The sequence below is a fragment of the Rhinolophus sinicus genome, chromosome 14 (assembly GCF_057876585.1).
Source record: "Rhinolophus sinicus isolate RSI-liver-muscle chromosome 14, RSI-T2T, whole genome shotgun sequence".
Classification (NCBI taxonomy): domain Eukaryota; kingdom Metazoa; phylum Chordata; class Mammalia; order Chiroptera; family Rhinolophidae; genus Rhinolophus; species Rhinolophus sinicus.
The window spans coordinates 35,831,674-35,851,326 of record NC_142514.1 but is presented as its reverse complement, the minus strand read 5'-3'; the positions used below and the strand labels follow the sequence as shown (position 1 = coordinate 35,851,326).

Sequence of the window (19,653 nt, the reverse complement as noted above, 5' to 3'; positions counted from 1 at the left end):
GCAGGAGATCTCCCTAGCAGGCACAGGACACGTACTACTACCACACTAGGCACGGCATGAAGAAGGGGCTGAACAAAAAGGTCTGTGTCAGTGATGCAGATTGTGGTGAGCAAGGTAGCCAAGGTTAAGAAATTGCTGTCTTCTTATTTTATTCTGTAGGCCGTGTGGAGCTATTAGTTCTAGAACTGAAAAGAACAGCCGATTCTCATTTTTCACGTAGTAATGTATAAAGTTGCCACAAACACTGAATTAGCAAATACTCAAACATTGCTCCTAAGAGAAATATAGGGTTAAGTTCCTACAAGCCTCTGGTTGCAAATTTTCATCAACCAATTAATACAGAACCTTGCTTTATGTGTGTTTCTGTTAAAAAACACCCTATTTAATATATAATGTTGATTTGTTAACATTGAAATCATGATCAACAGTACTATAAGTGATGCCTAAATATGATACATACCTATTTTGAACAAGTTTTTTTTTTTTTATTGGGGTGACAATTGTTAGTAAAATTACATAGATTTCAGGTGTACAATTCTGTATTACATCATCTATAAATCCCATTGTGTGTTCACCACCCAGAGTCAGTTCTCCTTCCATCACCATATATTTGATCCCCCTTACCCTCATCTCCCACTCCCCACCCTCCTTACCCTCTGGTAACCACTAAACCAGGGGTGTCCAAACTGCGGCCCGCAGGCCAACTGCAGCCCGCAATCCATTTTTAATTGCCCCGCAGCAAATTCCAAAAATGTATTTAGTTTACTGAAATAAACCACATGAGGCAATACGTACTTCACCTCGAGTGAGTGGCCCGGCTGTTTGTGTATTTTACCCTTGGTAAAAAAACGTTGAAAAAAGTTTGGACACCCCTTCACTAAACTATTGTCTGTGTCTATGAGTTTTTTGAACAAGTATTTTTTTAAAAGGAATAGTAGAGTACTACTCAGCAATTAAAAGGAATGAATTCTTTTTTTTTTTTTTTTTTTTTAAGATTTCTTTATTGGGGAAGGGGAACAGGACTTTTATTGGAGAACAGTATGTACTTCCAGGACTTTTTTCCAAGTCAAGTTGTTGTCCTTTCAATCTTAGTTGTGGAGGGTGCCGTTCAGCTTCAAGTTGTTGTCCTTTCAGTCTTAGTTGTGGAGGGCGCAGCTCAGCTCCAGGTCCAGTTGCCGTTGCTAGTTGCAGGGGGCGCAGCCCACCATCCCTTGTGGGAGTTGAACCGGCAACCTTGTAGTTGAGAGGACGTCCTCCAAACAACTGAGCCATCCGGGAGCTCAGTGGCAGCTCAGCTCAAGGTGCCATGTTCAATAAAAGGAATGAATTCTTGATACATGCAACAACTTAGATGGATCTCAAGGACATTTTGCTAAGTGAGAAAAGGCACTCTCAAAAGGTTACACGTTGTATGATTCCATTTATATAACATTCTTGAATTGACAAAATTATAAAGATGGAAAACAAATTAGTGGTTACCAGGAACAGAGGATGTGGTTGTAGGGGGTAGGTGTGACTATAAATTTTGTGGTTTCATTCTGCATCTTTATTGCGATGGTGGTTACACAATCTACACATGAAATAAATGTGTATGAATATTCGATATGAATATTCAATATACACACTGAAATGAATATACATAAAAACTGATGAAATATGAATAAGGCTTATAGTCTAGTTAACAGGTTCATACCAGTGTCAATTTCCTGGTTTTAATATCATACTATAGTTCTATACAATATAGTACCATTAAGGGGAACTGGGTGAAGGGTACAAAGGACTGTACTATTTTTGCAACATCCTGTAAGTTTATAATTTTTTTCAAAATACAAAAAAAAAATTATTTAATAGGGATGGTCATTTGTCAAGCAGAAGTATAAACAAAACCATAGGAACATAAGCCAGCTCATATTCGGGGAATTGCACACAGTTTGCTCTTGTGGCATTTAAGATGTAAAGTTGAGCATTGAGGGAAATGGGATAGGAGTTGAAAAAATAACTGAAGGATTTTCTATGCTTTGATCCAACAAAATATTATTTGAACACCTCTTATGCACAAGACATTGGGGATACCCTAGTAAATAGACTAGACAAAGTTTTTGCCCTCACGAAACCAATTCCAGTGGAAATGTGAACTAGTTAAGATAAGGTAGGTATTAACCCTTGTATTAAAGATGAGAAGTTCAACTTAGAACTGTCAAATAGCTAACACAAATTGACATACTAATAAATGATAGGGCAATGGCTCCATCTAGATCTTTTGATTCTACATGTCCACCTTTTCCCTACTGTCTCAAACTTGTTGATTATTTTTATCAGGAAGAATTAGAGTAGGGAGACCCTAGAAAAAGGAGAGCAGATAGGACTATTGCAATAGACAAGACAACAGGCTGCGGGAGTCTGAACCAAGATGGCAGCAATGGAGACAAAAAGAAAGCAGCAGAATCAGGAAGAAGGAAAAATCAATGGGATTGGGTGATTGTCTAGCTATGTCAGGGTAGGGAGGGTAGGAAGGATTGTCAGAAGTGATTTAGAGGTTCCCAGCCTGAATGACTAGAAAGATGGTAGTTCATGTGCAGAAATCAAGGACAATAGATGAGGAGGCAAGTTCACTTTGGGATTTGTTGAGTCTGAGGCTCCAGGAGAAAGTCTAGGTGGTGCTTTCTAACAGAGGCTAAAGGGACTTAAACTGTGGGAGTGGCCAACACCAGAAAATGCTCCTGGCAGTGACGGGAGCAGATTTGAAGGAGATGAGTGATGAAGAGACAGTATAGGGTAATGGTTAAAAGATTGGGTTCTGGAGTCCCAGACTGAATCTCCACTGCCATTTCCTAGCTCTTGGATCTTGAGCAAATTACTTAGCTTCTATGTAGCTCAATTTCCTCATCTATAAGATAAGGATAATGATAGTACCTACTTCACAGGGCTGTTGTAAAAGTGGAATGAAATACTTATAAAGCACTAGCTTAGGGGTAGCCAGTTAGCTTAGCTGGTTAGCTTAGCTTAGAGCGTGGTGCTGAAAACACCAAGGTTGCCAGTCTGATCCCCGCATGGGCCACTGTGAGCGGCACCCTCCTTAAAAAAAAAGAAAAAGAAAAAGCACCAGCTCAAAGTAAATGCTCAGTGTACTTCAGCTATTATGATGAAGTTGATGGCAGGGAGAGGAAAGGATCTTGCTAACTCACAGAAGTATTGAGAACTGGTGGTATTATATAAGAAAACCATTATTGTGTGCCCTGGACCAGATCAAAGGAATACACAAAGGAGTTTTTAAAGTATGTTTAAGGTGATTACAGCCATTTCATGGAAGCTGAGTGAAATTCAGAACTTTAATAAAATCTGCCTTTACTCCTTTCTGACTTCCATATTTACAAAGGACCTGGAATGGTAGGGATTGATGACAATGAATAAAGCCAATTATTTTGGTACCTGCTATATGCACAATCAAGTATATTACTTCTCTGAAAGATAGCTGTTATCCCCATTTTACAGATGAGGACACAGACGCTTAGGAGAGCTTAAATTTCTCAAGGTTGCACAATAAATATCAATACCAGTATTTGATTCCCCATACCATGCTGAATATAAAATGGAGTGACTTACTGATATGTATAGATATGTTGATGTATTTAAACCTTTAAAAAATTATTTACTTTGCCCCAGAACTTAATTTTATAAGGTGTTTATAAAGCACTATACCATTCAAAATTGCCATATCAGAAATCAAATAAATTTTTGAAGGCTGTACATACAATCCAATCTGACTCCATCCAGCCATAAATTAAAAAATCATTAGTTCTGTGCTCAGTATTCCAGGTACTTCTGCAGACACACTTTACTCACTTAAAGTTTGTATAATAACCCCATTGTAAACACAAACAACTGCAAATGTGTATGTATGCAGATTTACCCTTCTAGACACTCCTTGTAATTTTCAAAGCCAATGCTGGTGTTCCAGGTACATCAGCATGTGCATCAGCATGCCACATCCCCCGGGGCCTCACTGCAGTGCCAGCTCCAGCCCCAAGCCCAGCCCCACCTCCTTCACCCAGGCCACACCCTGCTTTTCACCCAGAACCACTACCTCAAGGCTTCAGGTTTAATGTTGATGGCTGAATCCCAAACCTGAAGATTCTTTTGACATTGCCAAATTATTTCACTTTCCTTCCTCTGGTTGGCTATATGTGAGAGCTTTGTGTGAACAAGCGTTTCTCATGCATGCACTTTAGACTATGAGAACTAGAAAAGACCCCTATTTTATAATGAAAAAAAACAAGATGTAGAGAAGGAAAGTAACTTGATCAAGGACTCGGAAAACCAAGACAACAAACGTAGAAGTGGTTGGCCCAAGTTCACAATAGTCACTAAATGAGAGTAAGATACACATTTTTCAAACAAAGAATTGTATGTATCAAATCTGAAGTTATTTGGGATTATTTCTGATGCATCTGAGTGCAGTGCCTGGCACATAGTAAGCAGCTAATACTGGATTATTGTATGTGAAAGTGTAAGTCAGTAAAATGATTAGATTGTAGGAAAGAGTTGTGCAAATTAGAATGAGACAAGGAGGAAAGAGAATATGGAGCTAATTGACACCCTAGGACTGAGTTAGGTGTTTACCTTCTCGTGCTCCCCTGCTGCCCTCTTCTCTGCTGTAGCCCTTTACTGTTCCGAATTGCAATGGGTCGATTTCTCCTCTGCATGCTGCCCTAGATTCTACACTCCTTCAGGGCAGAGACAGTACCTGCTCACTGTTGTATTCCAGGGCCTGGCATGTTTCTGCCATCATAGTAGACACTCAGGAAATATTTGTTTAGTAAGTAAATGAGAAGAAAAATATATTCCTACCTATTCATGCATTCACTGTCTTTGTTTGGTTTTTGTATTTTCCATCTTACCAGGCAGAAACTCATGGTATCCTCATAGCTCAAGGACAGGCAAGAGACGGCCCACATTATAGTGACATCTACCCTCTCTTATTCCTGGTTTCCCACCTTCCCCGCTCCATCTCCCCCATAGTAATGGTAGAAAACTCCAAAGCCTGAGGGGAAAACTATGGAGTCTGGAATTTGAGATCTTGAAGCCCCGCCTCCCCAACCCCCACCCAGGTTAAATTTTTCAGGTATTTTGTAATAGCCACTTAGTTACTTAGTTATCAGCTTCTCATTTTGACAGCTCCAGCAGGGCATACTCAGAGGAATATGATATAGTGGGGAGGGAACTAAGGTGGGAGCCAGGCATCCTGGGGCAGGATTTTGATTCTTCCAGCCATTGGTTGTGTGATCTCAAGCAAGATACATACTTCTCTGGGTCTTTTCTTCATCTGAAATATAAAGAGATTAAAATAAGTGCTTTCCAAATCTTCTTTCAGCTCTGTTACTATGTGATTCTATGATTAAATGACCTGGATATAGAAAATACCTGACCCACTGACAACTCTCTTTTGAAAACTAGAACAAAACCATTGGCTTCCTGGTCTATTCACTTTATTTCATATCATCTTCTCCTTCTCCTCTTATATGAGAATGTCTCTGTCCCAGGCAGTTTATGGGGACTTAAGCTTTTATTTGCTGTAGCTGGAGGCTTCTCTAAGCCAGAGCTTTGACAATATTTCATTTATTTATCTGAGCCAGAGCTTAGGATCAGGTGGCAGCTAAGTCACTTAAGGTTATTCAAATGCATTGAAAATGTTGCTTAATAATTCAGAACCAGTTTTCTCTGTTTAGAGTATTAAGATTTTTTAAATCCTTCTAATTAGCCAATTCCAACAGCAGTTTAAGTAGGGAAAAATCTGTCCCTTCTGAAAGGGGAACTGATGCAAACTTATTTTCAATGCCTGTGTCTGTGCTGCAGAACTAAGTCAAGGGCTAGGGCTCGTCCAGAGCTGGGGGACAGCTGGGATGACCTGCAGATGGTATCGCGGACAGGCTCTGCCTGCTGTAGGAATGAGTCAGCAGGAAGAAGTCTGGGGCTGGAGCTCCTCTTGAATCCCACTCTTTGGATTGGTGGAAGCGCTAGTGAGGCGTGAGGAGCCTCCATTCAGTCATTCAATAGGTCAGTCTTTCAGTAAACATTTACGAATTCACACTGTTTCCACAGTATACTAGGCCCTGGGCATAGATAGCCAGTGAGACTTCATGACATGCCCTCAGAATTCAACCGAACCAGAAGGACAGGCTCGCAGATAAACAATTGCAAACTAACCTGAGAGGCACAACAGACAGGTAAGTCAGTGTGAAACTAGCTGATGCTTTGAGCTAGATCCCCCAGAAAGGGGTTGCCTTGCCTGGTCAAAGTATAGGGGTGCTGTTTTTGCAAAGGACAGGCTTGGCACTGCCAGTGCCTACATTTCAGTTTATATTGACCTTGAGTCTGTCAGCAGACCTTGGTGGTCACCTTGTCTGAGGATCCTGAGGTGAAACAAAGGTATTAGTGCAGGAAATGTAGATTGACTACATTCAGGGTAGTGGAATAGGCACGTGAGGGAAAGACCACAGTGAACATATGGCCCCTGTGTTTCAGGAGCCCATGGCCCAGTGAATGGGAGAAGCTGCCGCTTACAATTAGCTCTGTTATAAGAGATTCATTTAGGCTCTGTCACTTAGGCCTGGTTTTGTAGATGAAGTAGCATTTGAGCTGAGCCTTGAAGAATATATAAGTTTTCAACAAGGACGGTCCAGTAGGGGTAACTACAAAGACAAAGGTTCAGGGAGGAAAAGCACCAGACATATTCAGGGAATAGCAAATTGCCCTAATTGACTGGAGCATAAGGTCTGTGAGGGAATAGTGTTTAGAGAAACAATGTTGAGGCCCAGCCATGACCACCCCTTCAAAAAGTTTAGGCCCAGGTATCATTTATATAACTTTTTTTTTTTTTTTCAAAAGAAAATAAACATCTACTTTGCCACTTAACTCTTAAAATGTTGTTAATAAAGGCTTGCTGTATATTTTTCACTGCTCCATAATGTGCATTCTCTGGTTTGATCATCCAACAAGCATTTATTAAGAGCACATAATGCAGCAGGTTCTTTGCTGGAAGCTGGAAATATAGAAACAGGAAACACCACTCTGTCTTTAAGTTGCTCAAAAGCGACTTGTCCAAGCTGACACAGAAGCAGTAAGCCAGGGTGAGGAGCCAGGTCCCCCAGAGGTGCCTGTTCCCTTCTCTCCTCCTCTATTCTGAGCCGGGACCCTCTGTGCGCGTGGGGTCTGAACTGATAGGAAATGAGCATGAAGAAGTCTGGCCGGTGGAATGCGTATCTCCAGCCACCTTCAAGTACCACTTCCTTAGCATCTTCTCTCCTAAATACTTTTGTTTCTCCTCCGAGTACTTTTCCTTCAATCCAGGCGAGAGTTTGGGAGTTTCTGGTATAGGTTTGGTATTGCACAGGTGCCTGCTGGACCAGCCTTCTGAACAGAAAACAACTGCTCTGTTCATGATTCTTGTCTTCCAGTTTCATAAGCTTTTAGGCAGATGAAATGTAATATCAAAATAGCTCAGAGAGAGCCTTGGTAACATTTAAGATATTGAACGTGCTGCATCTGGTAACTAGAAAATTTAATGATCTCCTGCTGTTTTGGTAATTGGATAAGTAAATACATCAGAATAAATCACACCGGCAAGTCTTTTGTATGTCGTTAGGGACTCAACTCTTTCAACTCCTGTTCAAAGCTCCAGCTCTTGAGTGGTGTTTGCGTGCAGAGTTACACACGCACCAGCTCCATGGTCCTGCGTGAGTATTAAAATGCATTCAAAATGCTCACTTTCTCCCTAGCCACTCTGCCTGAAGAGCACATCGAGCATGCCACTCCAGATCTCTCTGAAGCCAGGGACAAAAGTTTCTTTCAGAAGTTTAAACCTAATAAGACATTCGAGCCGTTCATGATCTATCTCCACACTGTCTTTTCGGCTTTGTCTTCCATTATAGGCATGCTATGAGCCTTGCCAAAAACACCACCCATTTACAAATTGGGAAAAGGAGGCAAAAGCAAAAGGGGCCTGTTCTGTTGCCCTAAGGAACCATGTAAGAATTTTAAGTAGGAAAGAGACAGGATCAGATATTTTGTTCGAGTCTCTCTCGAATGGCAGTATGAAGGAGAGAGCCAGAGAGAAATGGTCTGTTAGAGCCTGTTAGGTGTTGGGTGATGTTGTCTCCAGCTTACAGATGAGGAATCTGGGTCTTCTGGAGGTGAAATGACTTGCTCAAGAGCATACATGCAGAACTAGGATTCGAACCCACCAGTGCTCCTTCTGCTGCCTCCCTAATGAGCACTTAACCCATGCCTGGTGGTGAAGCTCTAGGCGTACAATAATCGGGGTTTCTCAGGTTTGCAAGCTGAAGTTTAACAGTTCTGAATCTAAGCAGTCAGCAGGTTTCTTTCCAAGTGCAGTGGTTGGTGTTGTGAGCCAGTCTTTTGTCAGAGGCACCGTAGGAACCTTTTAAACGAGGACTTGACAGCCTTCCGTGACATCAGCCCCTGAAAGTGAGACACGTCCTCTGTATTGGTGCTTCCCAGCCCTTTTCACATCACTGCCCACATTGAAGATAGATGTTTGTGTGCCTTGTGGGGTAACCATGCGAGATTGCTCAGGTTCAGAGACATCTCAGCCTGAAAATACTGGCTGCCCCCAGGGATGAGGGGACCAGCATCTTGCCTCACTGCGGAATCCTCATTTATGAATTTGCCTATATCCTGTCTATTACGCTTTCAGGGAAAAGTGAGCTTGCAAACAACTCTGCACAGCAGAACTTCTTTTATTCAAATCGTGTCTTCCCGAGCCCAAGAGGGATGACTCTTTGGAACAGACTTCCCAGGATGAGGAGACATGACTGTTCTCATTCTTTTTACGCTTTTTGTATTCTTTTTATGCTTATTATGTTCACTCTGCAGACTTGGATCTTTTCCTGTGTTCCCTTCCTGCCTCCACCCCCTCTATTCCCTCTGGGCTGTCCCCACTAACTGTTGTTTAATAGTATAGTCACCAAAGCCACCACCATGGGTACCCATGCAAGGAAAGGGTCACATCTTTCCTTTGGGGTTTGGTGTTGAGAGTCTCCCTGACACTGTGCCACTTTAGACTTGGTGTGCTGATTAAACTGGCCGCATAAAGGCACGAGCTGAGAGTGAAGGATCCAGATCTGATCCCAGATCTGCCGTGTATGCTCAGTAACCTTGAATAAATTCTTTTCACTCACTGGGCTTTTCGGTCCCCATCTGTTACAGAGATGACCTCTAAAGACCCCTGCAGCTCTTAAAGTCACCAGGTCTGTCATAATCGAGGAACTAGTTGAGTGAAATTTGCCCAAATGCCTGAGGTAATATACTGTGTTATGGGGATGAATGTACTTCAGTTACATGAAGGGGGCAGTCCTTTCCAGCAAGAGACTTAGAATAAATAGTCCAGTGTGTGACTACAATACTAAAATTATCTAGTGTCATGGTTAAGAACACAGACTTTGGAGCCAGATCTAGTTTTAAATCTTTGCTCTGCCACTTCCTGCCTGTGCAATCTTACTCAGGTTATATAATCTCTTTGAGCTTCTATTTCCCCATTTTTAAAGCGGAGGTAATAGTGCCTCCTTCGTAGGGTTGTGTAGTGCTCATAAAGCACTCAGAACAGTTAGTACCTAATAAGCTCCCAATGAATGTTAACATGGTTGTTCTAATCATTATAATGTGATAGAACAAAGAACAGATAGGGCAGCCTGCAAGACACAATTTCTATCCCTTTGTCGCCTTAGTCTTCTCTCCTTTGTTTTTCTTTTAACTTTTTATCCATTCTCCCATATTCTCACCCCAACCGAAAAAAAAAAAAAGTCAAGGAAAGAAAATGTCTTGTAGGCACCCGATGTTTCTGCAGTCGCAGAAGCCTACCCAGCCTCATTCTCTGGAACCCATTGCTCTACCACAGTTTAATAATGCAGCATCTGTCACTGCTTTCTGGAAACCCTCACCCAGTGCCACTTCTTTCCTGTGGTTCAGTGAGACATTGGTCCAGAAACTACACAGGAGGCTTGATTGGAAATAAGTTACAGAGTAGTCCCTTAGTGGACCCCTCCACAATGGAGGTTTCTTTTGGGGTTGCATTATCACCTGTAGCAAATGTAGAGGAAAAGTTTCTGGGAGCTACAGCTGGGGTTGTGGATGATGATGGTGATGGTGATAACAATTAGTAATCCCTTATGTTCTTTTATTATATTTTATTATTATATTATATTAGTTTTATTATTATATCAGCTGTACGAAACAACATAGTGATTAGACATTTACACCCCTAACAAAATGACCCCCCCGTCTACTACCCTCTTACATCATATATAGCTGTTACAATACTATTGATTATATTCCCTATGCTGTACTTCACATCCCATGAATATATATATATATATATATATATATATATATATATATATATATATCCCTTATGTTTGCAAAGACTTTACAGTTACAAAAGCTTTTTCACACCCTCATCAGCACATGACCAGCAGATCAGCTCTTAAGTTCTCCCTCTGATAGTTTGTGGGTATAACTGCCCTCTTTAGGGATTCCCAGCTCATCAAAAGGTGTTTAAAGAAAATGGGCAATTAGCAATTAGAACCAAGGTGACAGTAACAAAAGATAGCCTGTGGGGAACAACAAAGCCCATACCACAATGAGCCCCACCAAGACACATCTACAGAGTGCCTGCTTTCTTTATGCCCAAGGGAAAGCCAGCTAGTCCCATTAACTGTCCCCTGTTTAGAAGTAGGATCAGAGGTTAAGAGGCAACAAAAGCCAATGCTGGCTGCAAATTCTTCCCTTAGCTTTCCTAACTATATAATCTTGGGAAAGTCCTTTAATCATTTTTTATCTCTTTGGTGTAGCTTTATGTTATAGATGGGAAATGTATTTTAGAATTGACTTATGAGTGACTTTCTCATCTTCTAATCAAGGCCAAATAGACTTTGAGAAAAAAGAGCTGTGACCCTGGTATCAAGTTACGTCAAATCATAATTGTTAAACACTTGCTTTCTGCTATGGGGGTATTTGGGGTTTTAAGGAACATGAAATAATCACCTTTTTACCTAACTAGTTCAAGAGTAATTGAAAGACATAAGACCAATTGACAGATAGACACAGGACTGAGGTGGGGATAAAAATATTGCCTTTGTTACTGAAAAGGTTTATCAAAGATTGTGGTTTGGGAACTGCAGCCAAGGGTCTCGCTGATATATTTTGTGCCCCTAAATTAGAGACTTTCCCACCCAGTCCTTGGCACAGCTGGACTCTGAAGGCCCTTTGTATCTTGTAACAGGAAGGCAGGTTGGCTCCAGAAAAGGGAAAGGAAAGGGCTGAGCTCAGATTCTTCTCCCACACTCACCGAGCTGATGGGTCTCTCCTCACCAGTCTGTGTGAGACAGAGAGAGCATCCAAGAGTCCCTCCATATGGAAGCATGAGTGTGAAATAAATGCTTCATGGGTTATAAGTTTTATCATATTGAGTCCTCACAACAACTCTGAATGGCAAAGAAAGTCTTGATTTTATAAATAAACAGTGAACCAGGAAGTTAACTTACCCGTGGTCATCAGGTAGCAGGTTATAGCAGTGGGAATCCAACCCAAGTCTCCCTCCCTAGATCACACTCGGACCATTCCAACCATTGGGGAGCTCACACTGTGCAGGTGACATCTACTATACACAAAGAAGGCACTGAATCATAATAGCTGTCATGTGTCAGTCTCTGGGATGGCTATTTAACCCCTGCGACAACTCTTTCACCCAATGGAGAAGGAAATTGGAACCCTAAGCATCTTACTGACATGACTAAGAGCTTGAATTTGAACCCAAGTGTTTCTGTTTCTAAGCCCAACTGCAGCCCAGTTGACTATTGAATCACTCCCCTCCTCCCCCCCCCCCCCCCCCCCGTATATGCACACCTCTTAAATGCAAAAATTAAAGCTCAGAGAAGAAGAGTGAATTGTCTAAAGTTGCACCACTAGAGCCAGTACTGGAACCCATACATTCTGGCCCTTTAAATCCTGCCATCATGAGATCGTGTCCAGCCCTGACAGTCAGTACAGAGAACATGGAGGAGGGAGAGCCTGCTGAGGGCTGAAAGGTGAGTGAGGGTTTGCAGAAGAGGTGGTCCATAACTGAAGGGGAAGTTTATGGTGGTGTGTCTGTATCTGATGTAGACAATGGGGTCTATTTGCCTTTCACATGGAGTTGGGGCCAGGGGAGGAATGGGTGTGGATGAAATTCTAGTGTTTGCTCACTGTGGGAGCTACAAAAGGCTTATAAATGTTCTGCCAGTGTGGCAAAGGGTTGCTCCTGCCAGGCTATTCAGGACTTCCTCTGCTGACAGGACTGCTAGCATACCGTCTAGAAAGTGATTGTGTTGGTCCCCAGAGGGGAGCAGGCAAATACACGAGAAAATGTGAGAACAGAGCATTTCTCCCCTTGAAGGTGCTGGAACTTTCTGAGATGCAGATTTTACTCTAAACGCAAGAATATGTTTTGGGAAGCATTGGTGGTTTATTGCTTCCCAGTTCCCCACACTGAACCCGAAGGCTGTAACTTATAAAGGCAGAGAGAACCCCATTAAGCCACTTGTAGGAGTTGGGGGAGTTACAAAGGGAATGACGGGGAAACAAGTCAGAAGGCTTGGGTTCTCATTCTGCCTGTACCAGTTATGCTGTATGATCACAGGCAAACCCAATCTCTGGGTCTCGTTTCCTCATCTACAGAGTAGGGCTGATTCCCAAAGCATAATTTCCAAGTACGACTGTAGGGCATTTCCCCCATTAGGAATCTGAAAAAAAATCCAACCTAGGATGTTTTTTAGAAGCTTTTATTCTTTCAGAGCAGTTTTAGTTACACAGCAAAATTAAGCAGAAAGTACAGAAAGTTCCCATATAAGCTCTGTCCCACACATGCACAGCCTCCCCCATTATCCATATCCCACACCAGAGTGGTACTTTTTCTACAGTCGGTGAACCTACAATGACATCATAATCATAGTTTACATTAGGGTTCACTCTTGGTCTTGTACGTTCTTTGGGTTTTGACAAATGTATAATGATGTATGTCTGTCATTATAATACCACACAGAGGATTTTCACTGCCCAAAAATATCCTCTGTACGGCTGCCTGTTTATCCCTCCCCATTCCAAACACCTGGCAACTAGTGATTTTTTTTACAGTGTCCATAGTTTTGGCTTTTCCAGAACATCAAATAGTTGGAATCATACAGTATCTAGCCTTTTCAGATTGGCTTTCTTTCTCTCGTAATAGCATTTAAGATTGTTCCATGTCTTTTCTTGGCTTGATAACTCATTTCTTGTTAGCACTGACTAATATTCCATTATCTAGTTGTAGCACAGTTTATTTATCCATTCACCTACTGAAGGACACCTTGGTTGCTTCCAAGTTTAGGCTATTACTAAAAAAGCTTCTATAAACAGCCATGTACAGGTGTTCGTGTAGGTATAAGTTTTCAACTCCTTTGGGTAAATACCAAAGAGCATGATTTCTGGATCATATGGTAAGTTTTTTAAGAAACCACCAAACTGTCTTCCAAAAGTGGCTGTACCATTCTGCATTCCCACCAGCAGTAAATGAAAGTTCCCCTTGCTCCACATCCTCGCCAGCATTTGGTGGTGTCAGTGTTCTGGGGTTTGGCCATTCTAATAGGTGTATAGGGGTAGCTCAGTTTTAATTTGCGTTTCCCCATATGATGTGGAGAATCTTTCCATATGCTTACTTGCATCTGTATGTCTTCTTTGGTGAGGTGTCAGTTAAAGCCTTTGGCCCACTTTTTAATTGGGTTGTTTGTCTTCTTATTCTTGAGTTTTAAGTGTTCTTTGTATATTAAGATAATAGTTCTGTATCAGATGTGTCTTTTGCAAATATTTTCCCAGAGTCTGTGGCTTGTCTTCTTATTCTCTTGACAGTGTCTTTTGCAGAGCAGAAGTTTTTAATTTTAATGAAGTCCAGCTTATCAATTATTTCTTTCATGGATTGTGCCTTTGGTGTTGTATCTAAAAAGTCGTCACCATATCCAAGGTCATTTAGATTTCTCCTATGTTCTAGGAATCTTATAGTTTTGTGTTTTACATTTAAATCTGTGATCCATTTTGAGTTAATTTTTGTGAAGGATGTAAGGTCTGCTTCTAGATTCATTCATTTACATGTGGATGTTCAGTTGCTTCAGCACCGTTTGTTGAACCTAGCGTTGTTTCTAAATGAAAATATTAGATACAGACTTTCCTTTATTCAACTGCAAAATAAAAGCATTGCCTTAGCAAAATAAATAAAATTAAAAGGACTGATAATAATACTGACCCTACATGATTGTGAGTTAATGTTTATGTAAGTATCTTGCAAACTATAAAGTATTATGCATATATTGCTGCTGCTGTTATTTTTAATATTACTCAGCTCCTGCCCTCGAGTAACTCCCAGCCTAGTAGTATTATGTTTGCGTTCATGTATTTTAAAAAAAAAAAAAAAAAAAGAAAAAAAGAACTGAGAAGCAGAATGGCGTGGCTAGAAAGAATCCCAAAATAGAAGTCAGAAACTCTGGACAGAGTACTGCATCTGCACCTCTCAGATGTGTAACGTAGGCCAAGGCACCTCACCTCTCTGAGGCTCAGGCTGCCCACCTGTGAAATGAAGGGCTTTGACTATTATTAATTTAGTGAGAAAAATATATCCATTCAAGTTTCCTATGTATAATGAATAAAATGTCAAGATGGTTGACTTTCCTTTTCTAACGTAGACAAAGTCAGGCCATACCTCTTATCTAAGAATACTTCCCCTTCCCCAGTGGGTTTCCCTGTTGATTCAGAGAGTCAATAATTCAGTAAAGTCCCAAGTAAATGGCAGAACACAAGCTCAGATTGGGTTCTTGTATTCGTATTTTATAAACATTTCAAGATTTTTTTCATGACCCTTGACCTTTTGCCATTCTTAAAGTGAAGATCTTATATCCGAAGCTTGGTTAGAAACAACCTCAGGGTCCTCTCCTCCACCTTCTTTCTCTATGTGGATCCAGTTCTTCGCAATACCTCTGGCACTGTACTCTAGTTGTTAGACATATGGACTCCAAAGCTAGATTGATTTATTCAGGCTCTGCCCTTAACAGCTTTGAGACCATGGGCAAATTACTTAATCTGCCCCGTGGCTCAGTTTGCTCATCTGCAAAATGGGAAAAATGATTGTACCTATTTCAGATAACTCACCTCAGAGGGTTATTATGAAAATTAAGTTATTTTTTTAATGTAAAGTGCTTGGAATATGCCTGGTATAAAGTAACTGCTCAATACATGTTAGGCATTATTATCACCATCACTTTGTTCTTCAAATAAGCCTCTGTTTGAATGCTTCCAGGGACACTAGAGAGCGCACTTACCTCTACCTTCCCCACCCCCTCCTTTTCCCTGGGGTGATCTGTGGACATGTTAGCCAGAAGCATTCTGGTTGTCTTGAGCTTTGGAGTCAGGCAGACTTGAGTTTGAAACTTTGTTCTGTCTGCAACCTTGGGCAAGATAATCCATGGTGTCTTCGACTGTGAAATGGCAAATAATGCCTACTTAACCAGGTGTTTGGGGCCTAGTTCAGGTACTTAACAGGGTTCCAGCTACATGGTAGGCACTCCGTAAATGGGAGTTTATCAAGAAGAAAATAAAAAACAGAAGATGGGGGACAGGGAAGGTAAAAGAAAGAAGCTGTAGTAGCCACACCAGCAGCTGCTTCTCCATTAAAAACTTCTTCCTGAACAGCTGAGTTCTGCTTCTTTGCCATTTTGCCTCACTAATCCCAGCTCGACACACTGGAGCTGCCCGGAACCTGTCTGCTCTGTCTGCTGGTCAGTCCTTCAAATACTGAGAGTGCTGGCACAGCCCAGTCCCTGCCCCTGTCACTGCCACTTCTCTGTGCCCTTTCTCCAGGGCGACGTCTCCCACCCCTGAGCTGTTTCTCAGAGAACATGGTTTTAGGCTCCTCCCCCAGGAGGTCCTCCTGGCATGCTCCACATCCTGCTTGAATGGGGCCCAGAGGGCTGTAGGATGGTTTCACAGTCTGGCCACTATCTTGCTGGGGAGAAGCAGGGTCCCCCTAGGCTCCCCACAGTCTCTGTCCACGCCAGGCAAATGGGAATGGAAACAGAGGTTGTCCTTGTTCACTTGGAAATACCTGTCTGAAATGACCTTCAGAGAAAAAAATTGCTTATGACTTGGGGCACCAGACAGAGCAGCCCCAACACAGCCATGTTTGCTGTGAAGCAGTCCATTGGTGGCACAGCCCACTGAAGCTATAAAAGGGGGTCTCCAGATATTGAGGCATTATCCTGTCCGGGAAAAGGGAGCACTTCTGCTGGGCTTCGGGATGGAAATAAGAAAGGCAGCCTGGTACAGACCTGGGCTCTAGGAGGCTTTGGGGAAAGAGCTCCAGCTTTGAGGCTAAACAGACCAGGGCCCTGACCCAAAGCAACACTCCAGCCAGTAGCAGCTACCACAGACTGAACACTTACTGGCTTGGGCATCAGAGCTTCACCAGCATTATTCCATTTATCCATCACAGCAATCTGTAAAGGGGAAACTGATTATTCCTATCTTACAGGTGGGAAGACTGAGGCTCTCTGGTTGTATAACTTCTTCAAGGTCATATACATAGTGGCAGAGCTGAGATTTGAATCTAAGTTCGCATCACTCTTTTTAACCAGTATGCTGTATAGACAGACCCTTACTATCCGTGTGGCAACCACTTTGAGCCTCAGTTTTTATCATCTCCACCTACCCTGCATAGTTGTTCTAAGGATTAACTGGAATAACATTTAAAGTGCCTGGCATGTAACAGATGTTCAAGAAATTTTAGTTTCATGTCCCAGCTCTCCCACTTAAAGTGACAGGGAAAAATCACTTAACTTTTCTTGGCTGTAGTTTTCTCATGTGAAAACGAGGTGTGTTTTCTGAACCTCTGACCTCGCGTGTTGACTGTTCAGGCAGGGTTCACCAGGGGCCCAGTGCTCCAGCCTCTCAGCCTCGTTGCTTCCCAGCGTCTGTTTCTGCCAGTATGCACAGCTCTGGCACTATTATGATTATGGTTTCTCCCAGCAAACAGCATATTTACAAACCACAAATAACAAAGTAGAAGATGCCGGAAAAGCTCTGGCATGTTAATTAAGAACAATAGCGGAAGCAGCTGGGCAGAAAATGCCAATGAGTCAGAAGCAGAGGCAGCATAGCTCTGTTTGTTGACAGAAGCCAGCGCAGTGTTGTACATTAATTGGGGAAGTAGGTAAACATTTGCCAGCAGCTTGCCCCCCAGTGCATTGAAAGACAGACAGCAGGCTGGGCCCTCCCCACCGCCTTGCCTGCCCATCTGCCCAGAGCCCAAGAGATACCAGTAGAGCAGCTTTACTCCGGGTTCCTTATAAGTAGAGAGGATTCTGGAGGCGGATGTGTCTCCTTAATGACCCTCCTGGGCATACCAGGTTTCCATGTGGATACAGTCGAAGAGTGTTCCTCCTTTAGCTCACCAGCCTGCCTATGACACCCGGTCCCCCAGGGTGTCCCCATCCCTGTCGGCTAGCAGAAGACAGCAGAGCCATTTCATTAGGTGTGGCTTGAGGTGAGCAGCGGACAAGGTCACGTGCCTTGGGTGCTGTGTTCTCTGCCCACGGGCCCAGGGCTCCTGTACCTCACAGAGCACCGCCCAGCCTCCCGTCATGCACTCTCAGAGCTGCCCATTGAGCTGTGTGTTCACCCCTCCTTACCGTTGCTCACACACCCGGCAGCCGTCATGGAATACCTGCTCTGTGCCAGACACTGTGCTTATTATATATTTTTTTATCATTTAATCCTCACCTCAGTCCTGCAAGACTGACACTAACTCCAAAGCCACAAAGCTAATAGCCAACACAGCTGTGATTTAAACCAGAATCTTTCTAGTCCCAAAACCCATTGTCCTTTCCACTAAACCAGTATTTCTCAACATTGTAAAATTCATGATCCCATTTGTTAAACAGGAAATTTTTGTTTCCTTTTCTCAGTCTCAGATTCAGAAAATGTCCACATCCCATCCCTGCCCCTGGCCCAGCAGGGCATAAAACCTAATTTAGGATCCCTGTATGATTAGCATATCCCAGCTGAGCCAAGATTTTATCCAGCTTTACTCTCTATAGTTCATATTACAAAATAATGGTTTGGGTTTTTTTATTTCTAAAATATAATGTCATGTTATAGCATTGACTCATTTTTTCAAACTAAATATCCATGCCCCTCCCCTGACAAGGAGATTGTAATATACCGCCCTAGGGAGCCTGTCCTTGGCGGAGGAGATAGTCACCTTTGGGCATGGTGGAGTGGGCGTTCTACAGTTTATTACAGGTAAGTTTAACAGGAGATGAGCCCCAAACAGGAGCCCCAAAGGCTTAGGTCTTATCCCTCCAAGTAGAAAAGGCCCTCCCTTCTGTCAGGAGCCAACCAAGGAGAGGTCCCCAATGCCAGTCAGTTGAATTATGTACCCTTTCCTAAGGGCCTCCTGTTCTGTTGGCCAAGCTGAGCTGCATAGGAGGCAGGGAACTCCACCTGCCCAGGAAGACATCCGGTCTCCTAAACCTATGCTCCGAGGTCAAATGTTAGCTCTTCCACTAAACTCTGAGACTTGACCTCTCTGAGCCCTGGTTCCCTCGCTTATAAAATGGGAATAATAACACGTACATCACAGGGTTAGTCTGAGGATCAAACAAGGTAACAGCTGTGAAAATGCTCATGCCAGTGCATACATAGTAGTCTCAAAATCAGTGTGCATGGATGGGATCTGAATGTCATGCAGAGAAAACAGTGCTTGTTCCAGTCTTTTGAATATGTGCTTTCTTTCTTTTTAGATAACCCAGCTGGACCCAAATAAGTCATTATTGGAGGTAAAGTTGTTCCCTCAAGAAACCCTTTTCCTTGAAGCAAAAGAGTAACCACGGCCCAGCGGTGGAACCAGCTGTTCCCTGACAAGCCAGAGGCCTGCATCCAGAGAAGGGCTCTTTGCCAACCCACCTACACGCTCGTCTCACTCAATTCAGTGTCACACTTCTGCCTCTTGCAAGATTGCTGGAAAAAAGTAATAATAAACATAGCTACTTAAAATGTCCCTTCCACGAGTATATGTTCCCCACCCTCATTATAGAGAAGTACACCTCCCTCTCATGCCCTCACGTAGCCCTCGTTCAATGACTGACGCACTGTCCACGTGTGAGTGATCCCAAAGTAGAGTTTTTACCTCTCCAGGACCCATCTGCTCCCCACAGTGTCTAGGATAGTTTTGTCTGCCCCATGACACCAGGACACTGTATATTTGATACGTCTTATTGAGCCAGAGCTCATATACCTCTGCCTTTTTATTTTCATAACTGGATTTCTACTTTGTCACCTAATTTTAAGAGGCAGTAGGAAAAAGCATCAAATGGGACTTCTTGGCATGGAGATTAAACATTGTTGTAGGAAAAAAAGCATATCATTTTTGTTGGTACTTTCTGACCTCTTTTACTAAGATGTAAGGTTGTGTTTGAGGACTGCATTTGACATATATGCAAGATACTTATTTACTGCTGCTACCTTGGGTCTCCTGGCTCCATGTAGGAGGTATTGCTGTCCCACTGCAGCAGGGGAAACTGT

General features: G+C 42.6%; 1 protein-coding gene across 2 annotated transcripts in view; it reads left to right on the top strand.

The window, feature by feature from the left end:
- Nucleotides 1-19,129, top strand: part of FAF1 (Fas associated factor 1) — a 394,833-nt gene extending 375,704 nt beyond the window's left edge. For both annotated transcript variants that reach the window (XM_074334706.2, XM_074334705.2), the window contains one exon: nucleotides 18,873-19,129. In XM_074334706.2, coding sequence (XP_074190807.1) covers nucleotides 18,873-18,956 — 84 coding nt within the window. In that variant the 3' untranslated portion in view covers nucleotides 18,957-19,129. The remainder of the gene's footprint in view (nucleotides 1-18,872) is intronic.
- The last annotated feature ends 524 nt before the right edge of the window (nucleotides 19,130-19,653 follow it).